The following is a 22,417-nucleotide window of genomic DNA, read 5'->3' on the forward strand; positions in this document are numbered from 1 at the left end:
GCGGGGCGGGGGGCGTGGTTGTGCCGCGGAGGGGCGTGGGCGGGGCGGGGCGGGAGGCGCGGGGGGCCGGGGTCCGCAGTGCCGCCATGCCGGGCGCGGGGTCGGGCGGGCCGTGCGGGGGGCCGTGCGTCGCCCTGCTCGACTACAAGACGGCGAAGTTCGCCTTGACGCGGAACCGGCGGGTCGGGCTGCTGCACCGCCTGCTGCAGCTCGGCGTGTTGGCCTACCTGCTCGGGTAGGGCCGCCCCCCTCCCGCCGCGGCGAGCCGCCCCCCTCCCCACGGCATGGTCCTGCCGGAGGTGGCGGGAGCGGGCCGGGCCGAGAGGGGTCCCCTCAGCGCCCCTCGCCCTCCGCAGGTGGGCGCTGCTGGTGCGGAAGGGCTACCAGGACACCGACCCGGCCCCCCGCGCCGCCGTCGTCACCAAGCTGAAAGGGGCGGCGGTGGCCGAGGTGGGGGGCGCGGGCCGGCGGCTGTGGGACGCGGCGGACCTCGGCCGGGCCCCCCAGGTACGGCCCGGGGTGGGGGGCTGGCAAAGGCTGCGGCAAAACCCCTCGGGAAGGGAAAGGCGATGTTAACTTTGTAAATGTCAAAGCCAAAAAAAAAAAAAACCAAAAAACCAAAATGCATCAGTTGTTCTGCTGCCGACGAGTGTGGCGGTGCAGACCCCCTGCTGAAGGTGCCTTCTTGCCTCATAGGGAGAAAATGCGCTTTTTCTGGTGACCAATTTCATCGCTACAGTGCAAGCCCAGGGCACCTGTCCCGAGGTGAGTGAGCTGTGCTGCTTCCCGGCCCGGTGGTGGGCTGGGATTTGTGAAGCCAGTCAGTGCCGCTGCTCTGTAGCTATGCAGGAACTCGCAAAAAACCCGCGTGAGACCAGATGGAAGGGAAAAAGGGATTTTTATTCCAAATGAAACTGATTCCCCTCATTGTCATTGCTCCATAGATCTTGCTCGCTCGTTTGCACTTGCTCTGTCATACCTGCATGAACCAAGCTGTGCATCCAAGCAGAAGGGACACGGTGTGTTGGGTGAGGGGTGGTGACACTGTGTGATCTTCACAGGCTTTCCTGCTGCCGTTGGCAAAGGCTGCTCTGGGGAGGCTGAGCTGCGTTACCCCGCTGCTGTTCCATCTCTGGCATCAGTACTGCTGCCCCCAACTAATCTATCTGTTACCTGTGTTCCTTCTTGAATCTCGCATGTATTTTTGGTTTCTTGACTTGCTGTTCCATTCTCTTACCTCTGTTCTGCCATTTTTCCTGATGATTTTGTGTCAGGTTTCCTTTATAACTCTCTGCTGCAGGACTAGTATCCTCCCCCTTTTAGTGTCCTGTTTTTAGGAGGAACAGAGCACAAGGTCTAGGGGGTTTTCCCGTCAGCCAGCACTTAGTGGTGTATGTTCTCTGGGAGAAATTGTCCCCTTAAGCCTGGATTCAGGCCAGCTCCCATCTGAACTCTCCCCGGCTGGACCCTGCGTGGCAGACAGGAGCAAATATCTTTTAAGCTAAACCGCTGCTGGCACCTTGTCCCTGCGCCGAGCACCACTTGTCCTAACAGTCCCGTTGGTTTGTGCTGCACCCGGCCTGATCTTGCTTCCCAGCTTGCCCTGTGCTGCGCTGCCAGGCTGGGCTGCTCTCCAAATGCAGCCCGCAGGCTGCGGAAGAGGAAGAGCAACTTCAATTTGGGGTCAGAGAGAATGGTCCTAATGATTGCTCTTTCAAATGGTGAGAACTCCTAAAGTACTGATAGCTACAGGAATGTCTCCGGGGAAGACATGTGCCACAGAGCACGTCGGGGCTCTCTCACAGGCGGTCGCGGGCATCTCTGGATGCTTATTTTTGCAGGGTGCAAGCCAAGGATACAAAGAGCAGAGCGTTTCATCCCGTTGCAGTGCTGTGATGTGGCTGGATGCCTGGCACTGCATCCACCCTGTGCAGCTCTCCAGTATCTCCGTTGCTGGCTTTGGGACTGCAGCTGACATTCGTGTTTGGAACTGTAGACATTTAACAGTGGCAGCTTTTGACTTTGCAGGAAATATTCTGTGCTGGCGGAGCAGGGAAAGGTCCAGCCAGGGTCAGAGGCAGCACCCAAACGCAGGACAAGCAGTTTTAGCAGTTGATGTCTGTGTTAAGCTCAGATCTGTGGCTGAGCTGTGGCTTATCTCTTAGGGAGTCCTTTCAATGTTGATCTCAAATATTTTGAGTGGTTGGAAACCCTCTGCTTCTATTTGCAAGGAGCTCTGAAGGTTAATGAAGATGATCAGAATAGACCTGGAGACAGAAAGCATTAGTCACTGATGCATCCCCTGTGTCCAGATGCAAGCTCTGGGGCTAAGGGACCATCTTCACTTAAATTCTGGTCTTCAGCGCAGCCCGTTATGCTCAGCCCTTACAGGTCCAGATGCTGCTAATGGACGCACACATGAGCAGCACTGGTCCCAGCCCTAAGCAGCACAGGACCGTGTCCTGAGGGGATGAGTGGGGTGTTTGATTTTGGGAGAAGCGTCATCCTTCTTTGCTCACGTGTGATGTTACTGGTGATTTGCTTTCCAGGAAACCTTCTTGACCAGGTTTTAGGTTTTCTGTAACGCCATCACAGATTTCAGTACCTGAATTTCTCCCCAGCTGCCATTGTCTCTCTGTGTTTGAATGGGAGCTTCTTGCTGCTGCAGGCAGTCTGGTGGGTCCAGAGTGAGAGTGAAGCTGTCTGTGTCTCCTGTAGAATTTGTGTTACGCTGTATTTAGGGTCTCTTCAGCCCTTTCATGGAGGAATTTTGGTGGTGCTTTACAAGGTGCTTAATGGGCTTTGCCGTTAAGGCTCTCCCAAACTCAGCTGTGCTTGTTCCTGGTCCTGGATGAAAGGTCCAGGCTAGCTGCTGAGGTTTCCTCTGCTGCCGAGGCACAGGAGGCGAGTGCCCCGGAGAGCATGGAGATAGGTGGGAAGGATTGCCTCTTGGACACCCCTCTGTCCTCGCTGGCTGGAGGCTGCCCAGGTCCTGGACGTGGCAGATGCCGTAAGCACCTGGGACGTGCACGGAGGAACGGGAGCAGCAGCACAGCAATGTGGGTGAGTGACACGTGGCCTCGGGCAGCTGTGCAGGGCACTAACAGCGCTTCTCTCTGTCTCCCTCAGAGCCCCTCTGTTCTCAACGCGGTGTGCGTGGAAGATGCAGACTGTCCCACGGGAAACCCAGTGGTTCATGGCAATGGTATTGGGTGTTTTGCTAAAAAAACTGTAAAATTCCTTATGTTTGTTAGGAAACAGGTCCACAAGGTGCCTGACTGTCTGAGTTCGGTGGTTTTTGTAAGTGTGCACAGAAGCACTCTCCAGCCATTTATTCCTGGCAAAACCTTACAGTGACTTCTTACAGCCGGACGAGCAGGTGCTGCCGGCACAAGGCATCATCACAGCAAATACAAGCGTACTTTGTTTCTGACATTGGCTGCTGGAATTGCCACCACTGTTGCGGTGTGATTGACAGCTTTTCCTTTTGTAATAAAACCTGGCTTTTGTTTCATGCTGATTAATGTTAGCAGCCCATGTGAGTTCTGCTGAAAAAGGGGATTTCAGCTCTAGGAGGTCAGTTGCCAAAACTTTTTGTGTGGGATTGCTGCAACTCCCTTCCAGAGATGCATGTTCCCATTCAGCATCCACGGGGCAGGAGAGGCCGTGCTGGACAGACAGGTGCTGATAGCAGCAAGCAGCTTCTTGTCTTTGTGAAACAGCTCCTGTCATTCGGCCTCGAGGGAAGGTTTCACAGGGAAGTTGTTGAGTGGGGAAAACACTGAAGGTGATTCCAGGGTCATCTTTGTGGTCTGGGTTTTGAGAAGGGTAGAACAAGCCAGTGGCTAGGGCACTGTCCCGGGAGGGGAGGTGCAGAGAAGACATTTTAAAAAGGAACAGTAAATTCTATACACTGTTTCATTTCTAGGGATAAGAACTGGGAAATGTGTAATGTTCAACACCACCCATTCCACCTGTGAGATCTACGGCTGGTGTCCTGTGGAGAATAACACCCTGCCCAGGTATAGCAGAGGCTCAGAGGACAGCAGGCGTCGGAGAGCTTCGGTTGCTTCTCTCTGTGCTCTGTGTAACTGGGGGCCTGATCATACTTGTCCGGGGGACAGCCAGGCTCAGGGAGATCTTTGGCATTGATCTACCAGTCAGTTAAGCCCAGGGAACTTTACACAAGAGTGTTTCTTGAAACTCTTTGTTGTAGCCAAAGTCTTGGGGTTGTGGAAGAGACTGCAGAATGAAGGGAGTGGGAACATGCCTTGGTTGCTGTGCAAAACTTGAGTTTGATGGTGGTTGTTTTCCAGGAAACCTCTACTGGCTGAGGCGGAGAATTTCACTCTTTTTATAAAAAACACTGTCCACTTCACCAAATTTAACTTCTCCAAGTAAGTATGACGTTCCTCCAGCCAGACTGTTCTGCAACTTAGTCAAGCCTCTGCGCTGAGCTTGTCTGCCTGGGGGTTGTGCAGCTGAGACATCCAAGAAGCCGTGTGCTGTCCAGGATGAGTGGTGGCTTGGGCAGTTACGGTTCAGGACGGTGTGTTCAGGAGGATGCCAGTTGCTTTGGTGGCACGTGTGTTTCCAGACATAAGAGCAATGGGATGGGGAGCCCCTGGATGGAGGGACTCCTGTGCTCCCACCTGTCTAGACCACTACAAACAGAGCATGACAAGGCCAGTTATTCCCTAGATCTCATTTTACCCCATATACTTTTGCATTTTAGTCCCTGCAAAAGGGCTGCAGTGGCCTGACAGCCCCAGGCGTGCTGACTGTGCTGCCTTAGTCTGGCAGGAGACATGGCTTGAGGCGGCTGAGCTGCCCCTGCTGTCACCCAGCCAGTGGTACCTCAGGCTGGGTCACCACATCGCACAGCGGTGGGAGCCTGGGTGCCAGGAGAGAAAGGAGAAGCACAAAGTCAGAGGTGGAGGAGAGCAGCTGGGAGAGGAAGGACCATAAGGTGCTGTAAAGGATAATAACTCCACATGTGATTCTTCCGGGCCAGTTTCCCTCTGCGCTCTCTCCAGCTGAGGCTTTAGGAGAGGCAGAAACTACCTTCTTCCAAAGCAGGAGTGTTGGTGGTCCCACCCCAGCAGGAGGGTCTCCTTTTCGGTCCTGCAGCGGGCTCCGTGTCCTCCCACACCCCTCTGCACCCCTGACAGCTCCATCTCTCTCTCCTGTCTCAGGTGCAATACTTTGCAAACTAATGACCCCACCTATTTCAAGAACTGCACATATGATCCATTCTTCAACCCCTTCTGCCCCGTCTTCTGTGTCCGTGACATGGTGGAAGCAGCTGGAGAGACTTTTGAGGACCTCGCACTGCTGGTATTTGCTTTTTCTTTGAAAGTACGGAAGATGACTGCAGACTTCCCAAGGGTGTGGGCAGGGGGCACGGGACCCCTGAAATGCTGAAAGGAATTATGTGATCTCTCTGTGTGATCTTTGAACACCTGAACAGGAAAGCACTCGGCAAATCTCCAGTCTCGTGCTTTTCCTGGAATAAAATGTGTTTGGCAGGGGGGGATCATCGTAGTTCGTATTGAGTGGGACTGTGACCTGGATCGCTCTGCTGCCCAGTGCCAGCCGCGGTACTCCTTCCGCCTGCAGGACAGGAGGTACAACTTCAGGTGAGGATGTGGGGACGGTGGCCACACAGGTCTGTGGGATGAGTTCACTGCCATCATCTGAGCTCTCGGCTTTCCTGAGCGATGCTGTGGAAGGAGCAGCAGGGACGCTGGGGCGTGGAAACTCGACGCAGGGTCTGTCAGCAGCGGGGTGCGGTGGCAGTTCCCGCACCTTGTAGTTCTGCTCTGTTTGGAGCTGTGCAAGGTGTTACCTGCCTGAGGGCAGGGACATGTGGCTGGCCACGCCTGTTCTGACCCCAAACTGGCCACACTGGAAGCTGCGTGGTCCTGTTGACCCCAGGCTGGGTGCTGAGCGGATGCTGATGCCCCGCTGCTGAAGCCAAGCTAGTGAGCGATGGCACCACGTGCACCACCGATGTCGCAGCCCGCCAGAGGACAGACGGTGCGCACAGGCGTGTGGTAGCTCCAGCGATCGTACAGCGCTGGCAGCCCTCTTCCCTCGCTGCCTGTGCAGAGCTGCTGTGGCTTTCTGAGCCACATCCAATGTCTCCCGCAGAACTGCCTCCTACTACTGGGGCTCCCAGCGGCAGCTCTACCGGAACCTGCTGAAACTCTATGGCATCCGCTTCGACGTCTCCATGCGTGGCCAGGTACCGTCTCCTTTGCAGACTCCGCAGGCGCTGTCCTGGCTGCCTTGTGACCAGAGCTGACTCCTCACACCACTCCCTGCTGCTCTCTCCTGCAGCCAGTCCCACGGCTTCCTGCTGGCATCGCTTCTCCCCGCTCTCTGAGCTCTTCCCCTCTTTCCAGAGCTTTCCAAGCAAAGGAAGAAAAAAATAATCTCTCCCATTTGAAGGGAAACTTCTTGGTAATGCCCTGAGCAGGGAGGTTTCCCTTGTTGAGGATCTGACGTGGAAGTTGTGAGGTGCTGGGCAGAGGGGCTGTTGACGTCTCTGAGGCTCCCATGGTGGGACTACCCTGGCAAAGATCAACCTGAACTTTTCTGAACCTGGACAATTAATTCCTTCTTGATTAATTGTACCCTTGGGGAGAATCCCACGGGCGGGATCATGGCTGATGCTACTCTGTGTGCAGCATCACTGACAAATTCAATACTCACCTGTGCAAGTTGGGGCCTGTGCTGAGAGGGCTTGCCACCCTAAGAGATGTCCACAGCTGATCTGTTGTGCTTGGCAGTGGCCTTTTCACACACATTGGAAGGGGTGCAGCACTTTGGGGTGATGAGACCAGGTCTGGGAGGTGTGGAGCAGGAGAGCGTAGCCAGAAGAGCGGTGGGAACCCAAAATTCTCTTTCCTTGGATATACCAGACTCGTTTGAGGGGAAAGGGACACATCACATCAAGGCCCATGTTTGCTGTTTGTGGGGGTGTAGTTCCGTGGGTGGCAGCTCCTAGAGTCCTGCAGCAGGAGGGAGGCTCCTGTTCCTGCAGGAGTAGCTGGGTGACAGTAACCTCTGCTGCCACCGAGTCATGAGCACCGTAACCTCTGCTGCCACCGAGTCCCTTCTTTGGCTTTTGAGTCAAGGCAGTAGCAGTCAGGTTCCTACAGCTGGGCACGGGGAAATGACCACAGTTTCCTCCAACATCTCCCCTTTCCCTAGACAGCTGGCTTTCAGCACGCTGCGCAGCAGGGCTTGTCCCACAGTCCTCTCACCGCTCTCTGCCCACTGTCTTCCCCCTCCACCCACTGTTTCTCACCAGGCTGGGAAGTTCAGCATAATTCCTGCTGCTGTGAGCTTTGGCACTGGCATCGCATTCTTTGGTGCTGTGAGTATTCCAGATATGCTCTTTTCCTCCGAACTGTGCGTTGGGATTTGCCTCTGAGCTGTGGTTTCCCCTGCCTGCCTGGGCACAAGGCTTCCTGGGTGCTGCTGGCCTGGAAGGGGAGATCAGCTGGCAGGGTGTTAGCTCCCGGTCTGGCAGGGTGTTAGCTCCTGGTTGTGATCCTTAGCAGTAAGGATGCTGCCGGAGCACTGTCAGGGAGGCAGTGGAGGCCGGGTGTTTTTGTTGACCCTGGGAAGGCACACCGCTGGGGAATTGCTGGCGGGTCTGCTCCGGCTCTCTGGGCCAGCTGGAGAGAGCACCTCCTCTGTGTGGTTCTCCCCGGACTCTAAAGGGAGCCAGAGTCTGGCTCTGGCATGGATATGACATTGTGGCCATGGAGATGGGGCAGCCCCTGGCAGAGCACTTCTGCAGCTCAGCAGAGTAATGGGGAGCCTGGGCTCCCCCACCTGCCCCCTTTCCTCCCAGACGTGCTCACCCGGTCCCTTACACGGCCACAACAGCGGCTCTCTGCCGGACCAGCCCTGACCCCGCGTCTGTGCAGCCCGGATGATCATATCTAACCTGTGCCGCAGGATGGGTTGGAGAGGGTGTGGTGGGTGCTGGGCAGAGAACCTGGTGCTCCTGCAGGAAGTTTCGCTGCCGGCTGCCCTGGTGTGTTTGTCTGTCTCCAGGCCACGGTGCTCTGTGACCTGGTTCTGCTCTACCTGGATGCGAAGGCTGACTTCTATTGGCAGGAGAAGTTTGAGGAGGTAAGAATGGGGCCGCTTTGGAGAGCTGAGGCTGGAGTGAAGTTTTGTGACCAGGTTTATCTTCTGTGCCTTGGTTAAACTTGATTCACAAGATCTCAGAAAACCTCGGTGGAGTTGTTGTTAATCTCTTGGGCTCAGTGACTGTTCTGAGCTGAACCTGCCGGGTTTAAGTCTTGCGAGTTTAACGACAGCAAGCGGCTGCGTGGAAGAGGGACCCAGGGGGTGCTCAGGCTGCAGGGAAAGCTGCAGGACCTCCACTGCTGTCAGACAACAAGGATTCCCGGGGGGGACTTCACCTTAGAAACCTGGCCCAGTCCCCACATTTATTCACCCTCTTCTGAACCGGATCTGGCCAAGCTCTGTGTGGAGAGAGGGCAGCTCTTCAGAGCACGCCCTGACGCTGTGTCGGTGCTGACGCTGCGGTTCAGTGATAAGTTTCCTTGCCTGCGTGACTCCGGCTTTGGCACTGCCCAGCCCGGCTGAGCTGGGGCGTCACAGGGTGTGGGCTGGGCAGGAGGGCTGCAGTCCTACCAGTCCCAGCTCACCTCATCTCCAGCTTTATCTGGCCAAGTTTTACAAACCTCTGAAGACAGAGAACCCCCAGCTCCTGATGAGCTGCCCCAGGGCTGCACTGTCCTTCTAGGGGGAAAATAAATTGTTCTTAGCACCTGATGTCCCATCACACGTGGAGTGGGGGGCCTCAAACAGTGAATGCAAGTGCATGGGACTGAGCAGAGCAGTGCAGGCCCGCCTGCCTGGGCTGTCCCCTTGTCTCTAAGATACTAAAGATGCCCCTGTTCCTTTTGCAGGCAAAACCCCCTAAAGGTAAGACCGAGGCCACAGCCTAGGGATGTCAGGAACACTCTGTCACAAGCACCCTTTGCTCCGGAGCAACCTCCAGGTAGATGCGATGGGGGCATGGCTGCAGCCTACGTGGAGGTGGCCCAGTTCTGGCCCAGGTGTGCGCTGCTGGGATTAGGGTCTGTCTTTCCTGGAGCAAGACTTGCGTTAAGCACAGAGCCATCCCGTCTGCAGCTCCCAGCACCGGCTTTGAGCACAAGAGGCTAAAGCACTTTGTGCTCCTTCACGTTCCAGATGGCCCTGGGCCTTGATTTCCCATGAAAACCAGGGATGCAGTGGAATAAACTGCTTCAGACAGCGGGAGAGGGCTCTGCGCTGTTTCTAGCCCTAGGGGTGGCCACGAAGTCGTTGTGGTGCCACTTTTGTGTCTCGCAGCCCCCCCGCATCCTTCCAGCTGGGGTGGCGTCATGTGAGCATCCCAGATCCTTGTGCGCTCCGCAGGGAGCCGCAGGGCCACTCCATGTGTGTCCCCCTCCCTCCCTTCTGCTGTGCTCAGGGAGAGTTTGGGAGCTGAGCTCATGGTGGCAGTCCTGGGCTGGTGCTTGCGTGCGGGGGGGGCAGGGGCTCCTGTGCCCTCCCCATTCCTGCCTCCTCCCGGGGCCCATGCTCAGCGAGGACAAGCGCAGCCCTGGGGTGAGCCTGAGCATCTTGGGTGCTTGAACCCCATCTCCCACCTGCCCCTGGGCTGCTCTAGGGACCCTGCAAGCCCCTGGGCTGCCCGGCTTGGAAATGCAGTGTGTAGAGGCGCAGCAGGGGTGCAGATACCTTTTAATGCTCCCTGCCAGGACTGACTGCAGAGATGGAGGGGTCCCACAGCATCACCCCCACTTGGCTGCCTGCACCCCCCTGCCCCGGCTGGCCCCCACCACCCTCCTTGAACTGCTGCAAGTAGAACTGTGTCGCCAGTTGCTTGGTCATGGTCCTCAGCGCGAAGAAGGCAGCCACGATCTCTGCCACAAGGAAGGCCAGAAGCAGGCTGTGCACGAGCGTCTCCAGCGGTAGACAGATGATGCGGCTGTCTGTCAGCAGGAACAGCAGGAGGGGGAGCTGGATCAGGAAGGAGAGGAGGAGGAACCCGGCCAGCTCCGGCACCTGCAGGAGCAGAGCCTGCTGAGCTGGGGTGCAGAGGCCATTGATGGTGTTGAGGGGACCCTCCTGCTGGGGTCTTGCACCAGCTGCTCTGCTGGCCTCAGCACCCAGGAACCGGGGACATCCCTGCCACTCGGAGCTCTGCCCGCATGTAGTGGGATGCTGTCACACCCAGTATGGGAGTGTTGCAGCCACACAGCAGGACAGCACCCAGGTCCCTTCGTTCCCTGCCTCCCAGCCCTGCCTGCACCCACAATTCCCTCCCAGGATGGCTGCAGGCAGGACTCCAGGAGTGCCAGGCACTCGTGTCCTGGGCGAGGGGACATCCAGCTTAGCCACAGCCACTTCAAGCTGGGCCGTCCTGCGCCGAGGACTGGGGACTTGCAGCCAGGGCAGAGCAAGGGCGCTTACCTTCTCCTGCAGGTTCCCCATGTAGCCCAGGTAGAGGCGGGAGCCCTCAGCCAGCGAGAGGATGAGGAACGCAGTGACCAGCAGGAACTGGTAGTGCCAGGGCAGCAGGTGGTACTGCAACAGGGGCACAGCCTCGTCCCAGCCAGCCCCAACCCCTGCACCCCATGCCCAGCTCTCCTTGCCCGGCTCCCTGTCACCTGCACCCCATGCCCTGCTCCCCATGCCTTGTGCCCCGCACCCCATGCCCACCTTCCACCTGTACTGGTGCCCAGCCCTGCCCACTCTGCCCTCCCTGCCAGGAAAGTTCAGCAGCTGTTCACACCATTTCCGTTTCTGGGAGCCAGGGGTGAGCCATCTTTTCTCGTGGGGGACAGGGCATCTTGCTTATGTGTTTGGGGACCCATTAATTTTGCAAAGGCTCCCCTCTCCCTGCTCGCCTCCCCACCGCGTGCCCCACGGGATGGTACCTTCAGCTGCAGCATCGTCCCCTCAGCCAGGCACCAGACTGGGAAGTAGTAGACGTTGAAGTAGAGCATCATCTGGAGGGGCAGGCTGGCCAGCACCTTGGGGCTACGCGGGGCAGGCAGAGGTGGGCAGGGCTGCCCAGCACCCCCGGGATCTCGCTGCCCAGAGGGAGCCCCAGCCTCGCGGCTCGCGGATGGGAGCGCAATGGTCCTCGCTGCGCCTCGGGGGACAGCTGGGTAGCAAAAATGGCTGTTGGCAGTAAATGCGCTTTATTTTTGCTCCCCCTCTCCAGTGGGTGGGTGCAGAGACCTTTTGGGTGCTCCCGGCTCAGAGGCACCTGGGTGCTTTGGTGACGTGCTGAGCAGGCTCACAGTGATGAAGTGACAGCAAAACCTCCCCAAACCCCTCTGCGTCCAAACTGTGCCGGCCATACCTGGGTGGTAGGAGAGGGCAGCGCCGCTGTCCCGCGTCTTGTTGTTGGTGAAGAGGGAGCCACTGAACGCCGCCAAGCCCCAGCGGAGGTTGGGGCGCAGAGGGGTGTGCGCGGCCATGGCCAGCGGCCGAGTTGCGCTCGCCTCAGCCCAGCTCAGCTGGGATTAGGCAGAATGTAATTAATGGGATGGCAGGTCGGGGTAATGCACAGGGCCGCCCGGCCATTGGCTCCTCAGGGACAGGGCTGCTGAGCTGGGATGAGGATGTGGGGGAGGAAAATTCCCCCTGGGACGCCAACCCCACACAGGAGCCACACAGATCCAGAGCACCTCCCCTTTGCAGCAGCGCGTGGGATGAGCAGCAGGTTGTGCCCATTGCTGTGACAGGGACGCGGTGGTGTCCCCAGCCTGTGCACCCCACGGGCAGCGCCCTGCTCCAGCAGCCCCGCTCCCAGCCAGGTTTTATCAGCGTCATCATTGCTCAGAACTCCCTGGCAGATGGGGGTGCCCAGGGAGGAGATGGTGCTCTTTGCCAGAAACGCTTCTTCAAAGCCTGCAGACTCATGGAGCGTTTTACACGTCACCATGAGCTTCCCCGCTAACGGGCCGCCCCCGTGGGTCTCCACGCTGCTCAGCGTCCCCGGGCCCCATCCAGACTCGGCGGTCCCGTGGAGGGCAAGGGGGATGATGTGTGCGAGAGGGTGGTAGAGCCGGAGGTGAATGGCAGGGAAAGGGGATGGTGCTGTGGGGCCTCCACGGTTAATCCTACCCAACAGGCACGGTCTCATCTCACGATCTTCAGCCTCAACCCATCCCAGAAGTTGCATCAGAGCAGCTGCTGCCAATATTGGGAGAGAGCATTGTAAATGTGGTCCTTAGGGGCCAGGCACTGGCAAGGGACACGAGAAACCAAATAAAAAAAAAAAAAGATTCTTCTGCTTGATAAAGCCAAAACGAAGCTGCAAAGCTCATTGCCATGTGCTGCCAAAAAAAATCCATCTGGGGCTGGAAGCGTGGTTAGAGCCGTGCACGACTGGCTGAAGTCCACCAAAGGCTTCCACGCACAAGGAGCTGGTCTCTCAAGGGAGGTCCGTGCTGTGAGCACACACAGGTCCTTTCTCTAGCCCTTCCGAGCAGTAGTCACACCACAAGCTGCTCCCCCATCCTTGCATTACTGGGAAAAAAAACCCCAAACTTATGCAAACTTATTTCACAGCAAATGTAACCAAATGTGGAAAAAATACACCCTGCTGTAAGCACTGGCCTGTTATTGGATAAGGACACTGAGCTAAGGGAGGACAATGGATGAGCAGAAAGGCCCATGAGGTCCTGCTGGTCTATTTGGCTGTGCCTGGACAAGACACCTGAAGATGCCACTGGTGAGAAGACAACATCCACTGCATCAGGGAGGGTGTTTAACCACAGCCTGTAATGCCAAACACCTCCCAGCCTCAGAAGTGACGCTGGGAAGGCTTGCCTGGAGATGGTTGGCCACCACCATTCAGCTTGGACTTGGTTCTCAGGTGTGCAGGACATGGGGCGAGATGCAAGCAGGGCGACAGGCAAAGCATCTGAGGAGTGGGAGCTGGTGGACAGCCCGGAGTCTGGGAGCATCACGTCTGTTGAGCAACCCGGGTGAGCAACACAGAAGACACCTGGGCAATCTGGTGAAGTTAAACGTGGCAGGGCAGCGCAGCTGGGGACCACTAACAAGCTACATGTGCCCCAGCTGGGTTTAGCCGATGGTGCTCATTCCCATGGGAACAGGCAGTTTCTTAAGAAGAGCTGGAAACTTTCTGCCCTGGCATGGGAGGTTGCAAGATGTGTCTGGAGACAACCTAGCCTTGCCCAGCTCCAGGACATGCTTGCTACCAGTAAGCAGTTGCTGAGATGCTGGACAAGGGGTCTCAGGTCCAACACCATGCGGCACCAGCACAGATGAGCAATGCCTGCAGGTCGGTGTCCAGATGCCCAGCCGTGCCGGCAGCCCTGCCCATGACCTACTCTAAGGAAACTCACAGTGGGGACCACGGTTCCTTATGCCATGGGGTGATGTTCCCAGCCCTGGATGGGCTCCTCTATAAAAAGGGGGAATGGGACTTGTTCCCCACACTGCAACCATAAGTTGGAGCAGAAGGTCTCTGCATGGTCTCCAGCTCCATGAACATGGGGGTAATGCCCACTGTGTGCGGCTCATGCCTGACACTGGATGAGGCCCCAGCAGAGGTGAAGGAGTCGAAGGGCATCTTCCTAAAAAACGAAGCGCCCTGCCCATCCGCCCAGGAGGACTGCAGAGGATGCCAACCTTTGGGTGAGCAGGAGGATGGAGGCTGTGGAAAAGCTCAGCCAAGCTGTGCTGGGGGAGCACGTGGGGCATGGGAGATGCCATCCCCAGCATCCCCAGGCACCCCCAGCAGAAGCAGAGTCCGACCATCCCAACAGCAAGACATGGCAAACGCACAGGGCCAGGGCAGCAGGCTGGGCAGCGGCCTCCACCCGGGCAGCGTGCGCGGGCCCGGCCCCTCTGCAAGAGCCCTGCCCGGGGCACCAAAAGCTGAGCAGCCCCAGCCACCTCTGCCCTCAGAGAAAGCCCTCACCTGCACCACACTGGGGACGGGGACATCGCCATTTGCGTTTTGGGACCCAAGATGAGACCAGCAAGTTCACATCTCTTTATGGATCCAGCAGATACACAACGCTTCGAGAAGAGGACCCTGTTCATCGCTGTGTGTTGGAGCATGCACATCCCTGCTTACCATCCCCTCTGGTCACGCCACCCAGGAAAAATCTTGCAGTGAAACCAGAAGAGACCAGCCAGAGATGTGACATACGACTGATGATGTTTCTACCCAGCAAACATCAGAAAGTCTGGAAATAAATACAGGTGAGCTGGACAGAAGTGGGAAGCCATGACAGGAGAGGCGCTTGCACCACCCGACTGACCTCCAGAGGTGACCCAAGGCCTTGGAAGGAATCAGAGATGATCCAGATCCCAAGAATATTACTGCTTTAATTCATAGGGGTGAATCAAAATAAAAATATAAATGCTCTTGCTTTGGGCTCAGGGTAAAACACTGCTGGGGAAGAAACCTCCCCCAGGAGAGAGCACTGGAGCCCCTCCAAGGGGAGATCTCGCCCCGCGGCTCTGCTGGGCTGATGGACACAGGGCTGTGGGCTGGCCAGCTCCACTCCTGAGCTAGAGACACGGCTCTTCTTCCAGCAAGGGGCAGAAAAGATGACAGCGGAGTACCGCCATGGAAAGCCGAGATGGGAAATGCAGCTCTGTCACTAGGCGACAGGAGGGATGAGTGATGAAGGCTGGAGGACAGCCAGAAATACTCCTCCGGCTACTATCCCATCAGTAACTTCTCAGCAGCAGCGCTAATCCTGCGCTGCGTTAAGGAGAGAGACATCACAAGGCTGGCTGGAAGGACGGCCTCCCAGCCTGGGGGCTGTAGTCCGGCTGTCGCACCCCTCCAGGGAGCTCCCGCTCCACAGCCTGGGGACTGACCGAGAGCCGCCAGCGCCCCAGCCCAAACCGAGCCTTGAGAGACGGGGAGCAGCGCTCCAGTCCCTTGTCTGCTCTGGGCCGGGGAGACGCTGCAGGTGCTGGGATGGGGACGGATGATCTCCAGAGCCCTCGGCTTGGGCAGGGACCAACCTCTGCTGGGGAGGGGTTGGATGGGGAGTCAGCGGACCCCAGCCCTGGAGATGGGAGAGGGCGAAACACAAACACAGAGATCACCCAGCATGGCCCCATCTCCCTGGCCCCCCCAGATGCTCCCCAGAGCAGGTGGACACGGGGAGAGCTGTGGCAAGTGCTGCAGCCGTGCAGAGAGGGAGCGACGTCAGACTCTGCGGGGATGCACATCAGAGCTCTGCCAGGAGCGAAGAGGATTTGGGAAGGGGCAACGTGCTTGAGAGCACCAGGAGCAACGAAAGGCACTCGTGCTGCTTACAGGGCGAGGGATGTGCTTGGGGCAGACCTGCCTGGGAACTCCCAGCCCATCGGCAGCATCCTCAGCCACATGGCACCTGTGCCCGCGGCCAGTGCCAAACCCTGCTCTCTAGGGCTGCTTTTCCAGCGCAACAGCAGAGCCCAGCCCAGCCGGCACCAGGGCAGAGGAGCCGTCAGCAGTCTGCTGGGACGGTGTGCACGCAGTGACAGGCGCTGGGTTCATCCAAGTCTGCAAGGGAAATGACTCCACCGCGGTGCTCCCGCATGGCCAGGGAGCTGCCACCCCGTCTGCGCAGCATCAGGAGGGCACAGCCACCAGCAGCATTAGGAGCCTTTCCCAGTTAGCCAGGACATATCTCCGGTTCTAAAAAAGAAAAAAAAAGAAACCAGCAGCACTGTGAGATGCTTCCCAGCGTGCGTAAGCAAATGTGCTCGGTGCGCCTGGGCGCTGCCCTCAGCGCCAGTCTGGTCATCAGTCACCGTCCCAGCCTGGGCAGGACTGCAGTGCCCCTTCCTCTGCCCTCACTCACATGTTGCTAAAATTTTCCAAAAACCCACGTGCAGATCTCCAGTTCCATATAAAACTGAGCTCAAATAGTATTTTTTTTAACGTAAACCAAGCCCTTCTGGCATTCAGCTGAAATTTCGGGGAAAGCCAGCAAACAGCAAGCATTTCCCCAGCTGAGCGGGGTCCCAGCCAAAAGGCTGCAGCCCGTTCCCGGCAGATCATCTGTGCACCAGCACCCCGCAAAGCAGATGTAGCACCCATGCCCACCCGCCCCCGGAGTGGCTCCTGCCACCCCCAGCCCCACCACCCAGCACAGTGGCATCGCCCCACTGCAGGGCAGGAGGGGCTGCAAACAAGGCCGCAGCCGTAGCCGGTGTCCCCACACGGTAACCAGGGACATGGCGCAAGCAGGGGGCTGGCTGTCCCTCCTGCCCAGCGCACCCGGGACCCCAAACCAAACGTACTTGCCGTGACGGACAAACAGCCTAAAAGGTGCGAAAGCAGGAGGAGACAGAGAGAGAAAAGACGTGTAGGTTTAGGTGATCCAGCTTCCCCCAGGCTCGTCGAGCCGTGCCACGGAGGCCAGCAGCTCCCCCCACCGCCAGGCTGCCCATGAGATGCCACCTCCCTCCCAGCTGCAAACTGTGCGGCCAGCAACCATTTCCCGATGGGCTGGAGATGGGGGGCACGACCATGCCCCAGTCACTGGTGGCTGGGTGGACCCTCCACATTCTCCCCTTCCCAGAAGCCGGCTCTCAGGGCTGGGAGTGCTTCTCTCCCTGAGCTTTTCATACAATCATAGAATCATAGAATGGTTAGGGTTGGAAGGGACCTTCAAAGGTCATCTAGTCCAACCCCCCTGTTTTGGAAAAGTCTGCTTTTATTCCAGATGTGGAAACACCCCAGGGACAGGGACCCACAATACCCCCACAGCTCTGATTCCCCCTTTAAAGCTCCTTGTTCTGCACCCACCCTTTGCACGCAGGGGTACGCTCTTTCCTGCACAAAGTCTCAAAAGGAAAGCAAGGGGAGAAAAATGCCCTTTGCCTACAAGCTACGCCCCAGGGAACCAGAGGCTGAGACACCAAGGGGCGGCGTCCTGGCACTGTCACTCTCCAGGCTTTGCTCTCACAGAGCGTTGCGTGCAGGCAGCACAGCCAGCCCCGCTCTGCGGGTCCCTCACTCCACTGGGTGTGCAGGCACCACAGCATCAGGCAGCACTGCCCCGGTGATGTACCAGCGCCCGGTAGCAGTGAGCATCACTGTCCCATTGACCTGTGCAAGGATTTGGATCCTGGTGTTTAGGACAAACCCACTGCGTGTGGGGTGCCAGACCGGGACGCAGCTGAGAGGCAACATTGCGGGATGGAAGGGAGATGTGAGAAGGGTACAGAGTGGGGACCGGTGGAAAAGAGCTGCTCAGTGCCCAGAGGGGTCCTGCCTCGGGGTGCTCAACCCTGCCCTGCCCCCCACAGCTGTGCTCAGCCCCCGTGCCACTTCCCACCACATATCTACTTACTCCACATTGCGCTTTCGGATGGTCCTGCCAGCAGCCAGGACCTCAGCCACCTTGGACACAATAGGGTCGTAGTTCACGCTGGCCACAGCCACCACCTCGTCGCTCCTAGGGCCAGCAGAGCAGAGGGGTTAGGGCAGCCCCAGGTGGCCATGGCTCTGTCACCCAAAAATAAAATGCTGGAGAAAAGCAGGAAGCAAAGAGAAAAACCCACTCCAGGGTCAGGACCCGTCCCAAGGCATGAGCACCATGGGGACTGTGCCAGCGGTGTGGGACAAGGGACAGGAGAAAGCTCAGGGCTGGCGCTGCAGGTTGGCCCCACCATGGTCTCACTGGTGCTGGCATGGGGAGCATCCCTAGGGCACCCAGGTAGTGGAGACAGCTCTGGGCACCCTGGCATCTATGGGAAAGCACCAGCCAAGTGGATCTGATGATGGAGAGAAACCTGGCCATCAGCAAGGATGCCCAGTGGTTGCTGCCATCCAGGGGGTCCCATTCCAAGGGAGCAGAGAGGCGGTCAGGATTTCCCTCTGGGGCACTTGGTTGTGCTGCTCCACATCTCCTTCCTGATCCCCACCTCCAAGCGAGCATAGCGCCCACGTCCGAGCTGCTCCGCAGGCATGCTCCTCCCAAAGCATCGGGACAGCTGGGGTGTCCAATGCCAGGGTCCCACTGGCCTCAGTGACAAAACCTCTGTGTGTATTGGGATGTCCAGCAGCACGTCCCAGTCCGGCTGACCATCATCCACCAGGATGCCAGTGCTGGTAGCATAAAGCAACCTCAAAGGCTGAATGGGTATCAAAGGAAGCGGAAGGGAAGAGAATGTAAAAATGCTGGAGAAGCTTTAGCTAAAGGTCACAAGGCAAACAAGAAGGGGCTCTTCTGCTTTGAGTTTTGCAGAGGTCAACCTAAGCGCAAATCTTAAAAGAGTGAACCCAAAAGATGACTCATAAACAGGTAACTGAATAGAAAATGATGTAAAGATCAGAGAAGGTGCATGGGTAAGATACTGTTGAGTAGTTGAAGAGTAGGCTCCAGCACTGGGTGCTGTTCCATGGGAACAGTTGCTGGAAGGGTGAGCTGCCGCATCTCCAGGAGCTCTGGAACAAGACTTGGCTGCCATTGGAAATCCCATCTCAAGCGTCCTTAGTTCACTGCAGAGATGCGTACCTGCAGCAGAGGGGATTTCTGACAGCCAGCGGCTCTTGCCTCCAGCACATGAGATAAGAATAAGGAGTGACAGACAGATGTTGATGAGCAGTACGTTCACACTGGAAAACAGGCAGCTGTGGCAGGCAGTGAGGGTAATTAACCATCCGAGAAGATGACCAAGCATGTGTGTGTTCAGCTGAACTGCCTGCTGGGCTGTCACCTCCGAGGGCTGCTGCTGTGATTTAGGAGATCTCTTTGCTCTCTGAGCCTGCAGATTCTCTGCTGTGATACTTGATGTCCCAATGGATATAAACGAGGTCCTCCACTCTCCCCAGGACAGGACCACATTCCCTAGGGATGTAACTCCAATTATATGTGCAGGGACTCATGAGTTTTCTTTATGGAAGACAGCTAGTCTCCTTCCAAGGCACCTGACGTCACTGTAGTGCAAATTCTCTCTTCTCCTGTTGCCCCAAGGTCAGAAACACAAACTGCCAATGAGAACCCTGTCCCACCATGAACCACAGGGGAGAGTCTACAGGCAGTTGTTTCCATCGCACAGGGCCTTGGCTGCTTTGCCGTTACTCGATGCTTCCGGTGCACAGCACACAATGGTGCTGAGGCTGGGAGGCTCTACACCACCTTCATACCACACCACACCACACCACCTTGAGGCTTCAGTGATTTCCCCTGTGTTTGGTTTCCTGAGCACAGCCAGCTCCCAGCTGGGAAACACAAAGTGGTTGGAGAGACCTGTCCATCAAAGCCAGGGGGGAGATGTGCTGTTCTGAGGGAGTGAATAACCAAGGCATGCAAGGGAAAGGAAAGGAAGATGTAATCTCACCAGCTGCCCACCAACTCAGCCTCCAGCACAGTGCCCAATAGGATAAGCCACGATGGTGGATGCAGCCCAAACATTTCCATCAGCAAGACATGGAGCCGCTGGTCCTTTTGCAAAATAACTCCTGCTGGTGAGCGGGAGCATCCCACATCAGCAGTGGCTTTTCAACATTTTGCCTGACAGATGGGGAAGCCACAAGGAATCCCTCTTTTTCAAAAGGTCTTTAGAGGCAACAAGAGTGCCCTTCCTGAACCTGGGGTTTGGAGCAATCAGAAGTCTTGGCGTAAAGGCCAAGAAGGTAGAGCACTGTGGATGAGCACCATAGCGACATGGTCTTCCCTTCCTCTGCAGGGTTCAATGCAATGGAAATGGGGAACCATGAAGAAGATAACCATAGCAATTCCCTGGATCTCCCAAGATCTCCAAGGTCTTAGGGGTGGGATGACATCAGTCTGTTCTGGCTGAGGTGCTGTGGTGAACATGGTGTCCCATGGGGACATCTGCAGAGCACCGTCCCGTACACTTCCTGGCACAGGGCCTCGCGCTGACCCGTCCACAGCTCTGAACGGCAATAGGTAAACAGCTTTCTTCTTCAAAATCTGGGGGAAAAAAGAGCCTTATTGTGAAAGTCATTGCTGAGGACAGGCTCCAGGAGTGGGAACCACCAGCGGTTCACACAACAACCAGGACAGCGGACACCAGGAGGAGAAGAGTCCATACCATTGGGTGGGCACAGCAGAAGGAAGCAGTAGGGGATGGTTGATTTGGGACAGTGTCCTCAGTCCCAAAGCATTTGCACCAACCAGAAGAAATGTCACCAAACAAGAAAAAGAGGACGAAATGCTCCTGGTGGCCTCTCACAGAAGCAGAGACAGGGACTTGCTTACGGCTGAGGAAAGCAGTGGGAGATGCACTGGCCGGCCCCCCGCCAGCCAGCGCTCCCCCAGTACCTCCGGCTCTCAGTGTGGGATGCCATTCCGGTACCCAAAAGCCATCTCTGGGAGCCCCTCCTGGGTGGCAGTGCTCAGCGGTGGACCCCTGCTGTCCACCCGCCAGGGAGCTGCTGCCCATCAAGACCAGCTTTCCTGCGTGCTGACGGATCTGCCCAGGCACCGCCAGCAGCCTGCTGAGCGTGAGGCCACTGCGCAGAACAGGGACTGTGCACCTTGCTGGGGGCTTTCCTTCTGAACTGGCTCCACAGATGTTTAATTAAAGCAATCTGACATTTCCTTTCTAATTAGGGTTGGGATAAATAGCTAAATGCCCTGGTATGGAAAGGACGAACAGAGGGTTCAAAGAAGATTATGTGCTGGAAAGAACTGTGTGCCAGCACAGCCCGTGGCTGCCCGGCCCCTTGACGCTGCACTCGCTGCACCCAGCGAGGCCGGGGGACCTGGGATGGGGCGACACAAGGGCTGCAGAGTGGCGTCGCGGGGCCTGCAGGGCGTGAGTAGGCTCTGTGGCCATTGATCTCAGATTGGGATGGGACAAAGGCAACAAAAGAATAAACAGCAGCAAATATTTTGGGGATAAATTCATGGTGCGTGGTCTTGCTGGTCTAAACAGTCAGCGTGGCTGAAGAACAGCAGAGGCAGCATGTCCCAGCGGTCAACGCATCCCAGGAAAAGATTCCCAGACAGGCTCCCAGCCTCGGGGAGAGCTGGGTTTCACTACAGGTGTAACGAAAGCTCCGGAGCTCTCGCTAACCTGCACAGCTTGTTAACAGGCAGAAGAGTTTTTTGAGCTTATTTTGTCAAACCAGAAGCAGAAATGGTGGTGCCTGAGCTCCTGGTCCAGCCCTGGTCACAAATCACTAACACAGAGGTGAAATGGGAAGGAAACTGTTGATGGAACTGCCAGCAACAAATTAACAGAAGCCATTATCTGCTCTCAGATATTATGTGAACGGATAAAGTCCCTACATCTGGCAGAGACATCAGGTCCAAAGACAAGTTTAACTTGCTTTATGCTTAGCACATCCTTTCTCTGGGGCCTTTTATTCACGTCCTGCAACCTCATTGTCCAGGGAGGAACAAAACCAACTTACAGAAGCTCTGGCAAAAATATTTTACAGCCTAGCAGAAAAAGCTCAGATGAATGCCTGTGTAGGAACGCGGAGAAGAGAAACACTTACTTGGTATAAAACGCCACAAACTTCAGTTCATCTAAATCTCCCTGAATGACAACGTCATCGAATCCTTCCCCGTGGCCTGGAGGGCAGAGAAGAAGTGGATTCAGCAACAGCTCCTCTGGATCCAGCTCTGGCCCCTAAGATGAAGTGTTTCAATCCAGAGCTACATGAAGAGCATCCTGCAGTCACCAAGAGAGCAGCACCAGAAGATGAGGGTATCAGAAAGCATCCCTTCTTTTTCAGACGAGTGCAAGTTCAGGAAGACTGTGTCTGCTCATGCTGGGCCATCCCTCCCCCCTGCACCCCACAGCCATGAGCAGACAGGCTTTGGAGGAGATGCCAAAACCCTGAGAAGCCAGGAAGGGAACCAGAACCCGAGGCAGAGCTTGGGGTGTCGGATTCACAGTGAGGGAGGTGGCTGTGGCTTCTCTGTCCCAGGACACCTCCAGCAGCACAAACTCTACGGCAGGCTGCGGAGCCCCTTACCCGCGTATCGGATGCTCTTCCCGAACATAGCAGTCCACAAATACGGGACCGTGCTGATCTCCATTCCATGGGCCAGCATGTTCAGCGCGGCTATACGGCCTGGAAGAGAGAAGCAGCAGAATAAGCAGGGAAGCTCCACGCCAGGCAAGCATTGTGGTCTGCCCTCAGGTTGCAGCACAGCATCGATGTGCTCATGAGCCTGCTTCAACCCAGCTTCTGCAACTGCAACAGGGCTGAGAGCTTGCTGAGCTCCCACCACAAATGTGGATGGGATGGATAAACCCACCGAGGGCACGGAGATGGTTAGGGTGCTGTCCCCGCCACAGAGCACGTCTGGACCAGCACGAGACAGGGCTATGTCCAAAGGCTAACTCTGGAGGCGTGGTTCCAAAACTTCTCACCCAGGGCACCCATCCA

At 56.9% G+C, this 22,417-nt stretch overlaps 3 protein-coding genes across 6 annotated transcripts in view; 1 reads left to right on the plus strand and 2 right to left on the minus strand.

Moving 5' to 3' along the window:
• The first annotated feature begins 86 nt into the window (after positions 1-86).
• On the plus strand, positions 87-9,315 carry P2RX6 (purinergic receptor P2X 6). Its single transcript, XM_086761794.1, has 12 exons — positions 87-235; positions 357-507; positions 697-765; positions 3,130-3,205; positions 3,929-4,022; positions 4,317-4,397; positions 5,196-5,337; positions 5,530-5,639; positions 6,154-6,247; positions 7,319-7,384; positions 8,074-8,151; positions 8,961-9,315. The coding sequence occupies exons 1-12, from the start codon at positions 87-89 to the stop codon at positions 8,997-8,999; spliced, it is 1,149 nt and encodes a 382-aa protein (XP_086617920.1). The 3' UTR covers positions 9,000-9,315.
• Positions 9,316-9,780: 465 nt separating this feature from the next.
• Positions 9,781-11,528, minus strand: LOC147598662 (transmembrane protein 17B-like). The gene is made up of 4 exons (XM_086761795.1): positions 11,397-11,528; positions 10,980-11,075; positions 10,513-10,626; positions 9,781-10,104 (listed from the first exon to the last, which is right to left on the minus strand). The coding sequence occupies exons 1-4, from the start codon at positions 11,526-11,528 to the stop codon at positions 9,781-9,783; spliced, it is 666 nt and encodes a 221-aa protein (XP_086617921.1).
• Positions 11,529-14,400: 2,872 nt separating this feature from the next.
• Positions 14,401-22,417, minus strand: part of AIFM3 (AIF family member 3) — a 47,703-nt gene continuing 39,686 nt past the window's right edge. For all 4 annotated transcript variants that reach the window (XM_086761331.1, XM_086761328.1, XM_086761330.1 and 1 more), the window contains 4 exons: positions 22,001-22,099; positions 21,518-21,593; positions 17,394-17,498; positions 14,401-15,730 (listed from right to left, as the gene is read on the minus strand). In XM_086761331.1, coding sequence (XP_086617457.1) covers positions 15,691-15,730; positions 17,394-17,498; positions 21,518-21,593; positions 22,001-22,099 — 320 coding nt within the window. In that variant the 3' untranslated portion in view covers positions 14,401-15,690. The remainder of the gene's footprint in view (positions 15,731-17,393; positions 17,499-21,517; positions 21,594-22,000; positions 22,100-22,417) is intronic.

The sequence above is a fragment of the Chlamydotis macqueenii genome, chromosome 17 (assembly GCF_036417535.1).
Source record: "Chlamydotis macqueenii isolate bChlMac1 chromosome 17, bChlMac1.mat, whole genome shotgun sequence".
NCBI lineage: Eukaryota > Metazoa > Chordata > Aves > Otidiformes > Otididae > Chlamydotis > Chlamydotis macqueenii.